The 5,000-nt window shown below is 48.8% G+C and overlaps 1 protein-coding gene across 5 annotated transcripts in view; it reads right to left on the bottom strand.

Annotated features, from left to right (window-relative positions):
* Window positions 1-5,000, bottom strand: part of asap3 (ArfGAP with SH3 domain, ankyrin repeat and PH domain 3) — a 51,191-nt gene that overhangs the window by 33,418 nt on the left and 12,773 nt on the right. For all 5 annotated transcript variants that reach the window (XM_061251712.1, XM_061251673.1, XM_061251694.1 and 2 more), the window contains exons 4-6: window positions 2,677-2,751; window positions 410-459; window positions 1-76 (exon numbers count right to left, since the gene is read on the bottom strand). The exon at window positions 1-76 is cut by the window's left edge and continues 48 nt beyond it. In XM_061251712.1, the coding sequence (XP_061107696.1) occupies window positions 1-76; window positions 410-459; window positions 2,677-2,751 (201 nt within the window). The remainder of the gene's footprint in view (window positions 77-409; window positions 460-2,676; window positions 2,752-5,000) is intronic.

The following is a 5,000-nucleotide window of genomic DNA, read 5'->3' as shown; positions in this document are numbered from 1 at the left end:
CGTCACGTCAACAGACTCCCCCCTGACCACGCCCTGCTGCCTGTTCTTCTCCCTCCGCTCCTTCTCCAACTTCCCCCTGAGAGAGAGAGAGAGAGAGAGAGGGAGAGAGAGAGAGGGGGAGAGAGGAGGCAGACAGAGAGAGAGGGAGAGAAGGAGAGAGAGGGAGGGAGAGGGAGTGGGGGGCGAGAGGGGAAGAGAGAGAGAGGGATAGAGGGGGGGAGAAAGAGAAAGGTATACAGAGAGAGGTGGCAGAGGGAAAGAGAGAGGTAAGGAGAAAGAGAGGTAGAGGTAGAGGTAGAGGTAGAGAGGGTGACAGTGGGGGCGAGACAGTAAAATGCATTTTTAAGCATTTTGTAAAAGGCTGAGAGTGGCAGTTGCAGATAGTGGAGTGGATGCCGGGCAAACTCACACTTTGATATCATAGTCTTTCCAGCTCTTCTCCATCTGCTTCTTCAGCTCCTGGGCAGCGGAACAGGGACAAATCACGGCCCTGATACCAGAATGTTAGAATTCCCTGCCTGGGAACGCTAAAGTCCACCAGAACTTCAGAAAAATCCCTGACTGGAAATGTCAAATTCTAACAGAACATAAGACTTCCCGGTCTGGGAATGGCAAACTCCACTGGAATGTAAGAATTCCCTGTTGGGAATGTCAATGCTAAACTCCACCAGAACTTATGAACTCCCTGTTGGGAACGCCAAACTCCAGCAGAGCGCAATAATTCCCTGTTGGGAATGTCAAATTTCACCGGAACGCCAGAACTCCCTGTCCAAGAACGCTAAACTCCGCTAGAACACCAGTACTCCGTAGTCTGGTAACAGTAAACTCGGCCGGAATGTAACTCCCTGCTCGGGAATGTTGAATTTCACCACACCAGAACACCAGAACTCCCTGTCGAAGAACGCTAAACTCCACCCAGCCATCACATACACAAAGCACTCGGCCTTTCAGTACTCTAAATGACTGACGGAGAGATTATGATAGCGCACTAGACTTCCTGCTAATTACGCCAATCACATCAAAGGGATTAGGACAACAGCCACAGGCAGATTATTCTACAGACCTGCGGCTGGTTTAGTTATCAACAGGAGCATGTACGGACATGCCCAGGGGAGAGGACTCAAGTACACAGACTCAGGTAAATAACTCAGGTGAACAGACTCAGGTAAACTTAGGTGAACGCAGGTAAGTAGACTCAGGTAAACTCAGGTGAACAGACTCAGGTAAGTAGACTCAGGTGAATAGACTCAGCTAAACTCAGGTGAACAGACTCAGGTAAACTCAGGTGAACAGACTCAGGTAAGTAGACTCAGGTGAATAGACTCAGGTAAACTCAGGTGAACAAACTCAGGTAAGTAGACTCAGGTGAACAGACTCAGGTAAATACACTCAGGTGAACAAACTCCGGTAAAGTCAGGTAAACTCAGGTGAACAGACTCAGGTAAACTCAGGTGCACAGACTCAGGTAAACTCAGGTGAACAGACTTAGGTAAACTCAGGTGAACAGACTCAGGTAAACTCAGGTGAACAGACTCAGGTAAGTAGACTCAGGTGAACAGACTCAGGTAAGTAGACTCAGGTGAACAGACTCAGGTAAGTAAACTCAGGTGAACAGACTCAGGTAAACTCAGGTGAACAGACTCAGGTAAACTCAGGTGAACAGACTCAGGTAAACTCAGGTGAACAGACTCAGGTAGACTCAGGTGAACAGACTCAGGTAAACTCAGGTGAACAGACTCAGGTGAACAGACTCAGGTAAACTCAGGTGAACAGACTCAGGTGAACAGACTCAGGTAAACTCAGGTGAACAGACTCAGGTGAACAGACTCAGGTAAACTCAGGTGAACAGACTCAGGTAAACAGACTCAGGTAAACTCAGGTGAACAGACTCAGGTAAACTCAGGTGAACAGACTCAGGTAAAGTCAGGTGAACAGACTCAGGTAAACTCAGGTGAACAGACTCAGGTAAACTCAGGTGAACAGACTCAGGTAAACTCAGGTGAACAGACTCAGGTAAGTAGACTCAGGTGAATAGACTCAGGTAAAGTCAGGTGAACAGACTCAGGTAAACTCAGGTGAACAGACTCAGGTAAAGTCAGGTGAACAGACTCAGGTAAAGTCAGGTGAACAGACTCAGGTAAACTCAGGTGAACAGATTCAGGTAAAGTCAGGTGAACAGACTCAGGTAAACTCAGGTGAACAGACTCAGGTAAACTCAGGTGAACAGATTCAGGTAAAGTCAGGTGAACAGACTCAGGTAAACTCAGGTGAACAGACTCAGGTAAACTCAGGTGAACAGACTCAAGTAAACTCAGGTGAACAGACTCAGGTAAACTCAGGTGAACAGACTCAAGTAAAGTCAGGTGAACAGACTCAGGTAAACTCAGGTGAACAGACTCTGGTAAAGTCAGGTGAACAGACTCAGGTAAGTAGACTCAGGTGAACAGACTCAGGTAAGGAGACTCAGGTGAACAGACTCAGGTAAACTCAGGTGAACAGACTCAGGTAAACTCAGGTGAACAGACTCAGGTAAACTCAGGTGAACAGACTCAGGTGAACAGACTCTGGTAAAGTCAGGTGAACAGACTCAGGTAAACTCAGGTGAACAGACTCAGGTAAACTCAGGTGAACAGACTCAGGTAAACTCAGGTGAACAGACTCAGGTAAAGTACTCACCTGTCTCCCGTCCCTCAGCTCAGCCTTCAGGACGCTCTCCAGGGGAAAAGAGATGATGTTGTTCAGGTTCTGCACCTGAGTGGAGTATAGAGACAGACAGACAGACAGACAGAGACAGACAGACAGACAGACAGACAGAGACAGTTGAGGTTCAGTTGAGCCAATATGAATCACTCTCTGCAAAAACAAAACTAAATAAAAACATATTTTCTCCCTCAAGCTTCATTGGTTTGATCTGGCACAGAAAGCTGCATGCCTCTTCAACCGGACATAATAAAAACACAACGCAGTGCTCGGCATGTCCAACCAAACCTTTTCCCAGAGTTTAATCACGCTCTCCTTTCCAAAAACAAACTTTCATTCTTCAAAGCAAACAGTGTTACCTCAGCTCTAGGTAGGGGGCGGAATCCCAAAATAAACAGGATACTAAACCATTAAAGCAGGACACTGACGTGGAAACACACAGAATATAATGTTTGCCATGGCTGGCGCTATAGCCCAGCGGACGATCCCTGAGTGTGAATGAAGCCCTTCTTCCCCCCCCCACTGTGATCTGTGATCTGTGATTACAGGAAGGTTTCCGTCAGCTGATAAGGTTTAGTGCTTTACCACTGGAAACTGGCTCCGCGGGAGCCAGACGGTCTTGGGTCTCCGCCTATATCTGACCTAGAGAGAGGGCCCCGGGGCATTGCAATGGACCTACTGCTCACATTTATATAATAATAGCAATAATAATAATAATAATAGCAAAACAAATACAACAACAAAACTAAAATAATATCATAGCTGTTTTGTGGTTATTATTAGTAGTAGTAGTACTAATGTTGTTGTCATTATTATTATGATTATTATTAATCATTGGATGTTGAACACATCCCTGTTTCTGGTGGCAGAAACATCGTGAGATAACACAGAGATACTCATGAGTGTCTACGGGCCGAGCTGATGATTACCACGTTGAGTTGATCTTTCCCCGTTATGTTCCTGAGGGTTTCAGGAAAACCTGTCCTACCACTCTGACCAACCTCTTCTTAAATAACAGCAGCACCCAACCAGACCCAGCCCAGCCCAGCCCAGCCCAGCCCAGCCCAACCCAGCCCAACCCAACCCAACCCCAGCCCAGCCCACCCCAGCCCAACCCAACCCAACCCAACCCCAGCCCAGCCCACCCCAGCCCAGCCCAGCCCAGCCCAGCCCAGCCCAACCCAACCCAACCCAACCCCAGCCCAGCCCAGCCCAGCCCAACCCAGCCCATTGCATTGATGTGAAGCACTCCCATGCAGAGAAGGGAATCAGATTTTTATTTTTATTTTAAGTAAATGTTTCATAAATAAAACTGGGCCTGTGGTCCCCATTAGCAGCGAATGTACAGCTGAGCGAGGCTGAGAGGTCTGGGATGAATTAGCATCGCCATAAAAACTATTTGGGGGAGGGTTCCATTCCTCCTCCACCCCTTTACTTTTCTCTTTTTCCCTCTCCCTCTCCCTCCCTCCCTCGCTGTGGTTTTGGGAGTTGAGGGGCCTCCCCAGCCTGCAGCTGTGCTGACCTCACACACACCCTGGCGCCAAGCAGACACAAATTTCGGGGATCCCTCCTCCTCGTCCCCCTAAGCTCACCCCTACAACCCCCCCCCCCCCACCCCACCCCACACACACAGGCCTCTGACCCCCCCAGCCACTCCCCCCCCCCCCCCCCCACCCCCCGCCTCCTCTCTCATTCACAAATAAAACCACGTAGGAGGCACACACAGATGCATGCTGGGAACGAGACCAACACTCTGTTCTGCTGCCCAACTGTCACGGGTGATGAGGTCACCGCGTAGCGTGGGGGGGGGAGCGGAATGACTCACGCCCGCGGGGGCCCCTCCGTCTGCAGCGCATTACGGAGAGCGTAAATCACACGTGAAGCACACGTGAAGCACACGCATGTGCGCTTCCGTCACATCTGCGCTCACTTTCCCTTTTTGAATAAACAGATCGAGTTCACTTTCGGTAAAGCGGGGGACGCGGAGAGGATGTTTTTAGCTCTCTACGCGGCTCGGGGTGGTGACTGAGCGCTGACTTCAGAGGGTCCCTGAGGGACGAGAAGGTTCTGCTTCATATAGTCCTTCCTTCATCCATGTATTCCTTTACTGAGAATTGACACACAACGCTGGATATATGATGCTCTTAGTGCATATAACAAGTGAATGTTATTTGTCTAACGCTCTTTACAGAAGACTGTCAGAAAGACGCTTTGCACAAAAAAAACAAGGGTACTCCCCCTTGCATCACACTTATAATTCATTATTGTAAAGGTAAGCCTTGAACACTGAGACAATCACA

Source organism: Conger conger, chromosome 1 (genome assembly GCF_963514075.1).
Source record: "Conger conger chromosome 1, fConCon1.1, whole genome shotgun sequence".
Lineage (NCBI taxonomy): Eukaryota > Metazoa > Chordata > Actinopteri > Anguilliformes > Congridae > Conger > Conger conger.
The sequence above is the reverse complement of the archived record's forward strand: the minus strand, read 5'-3'. Positions and strand labels throughout refer to the sequence as shown.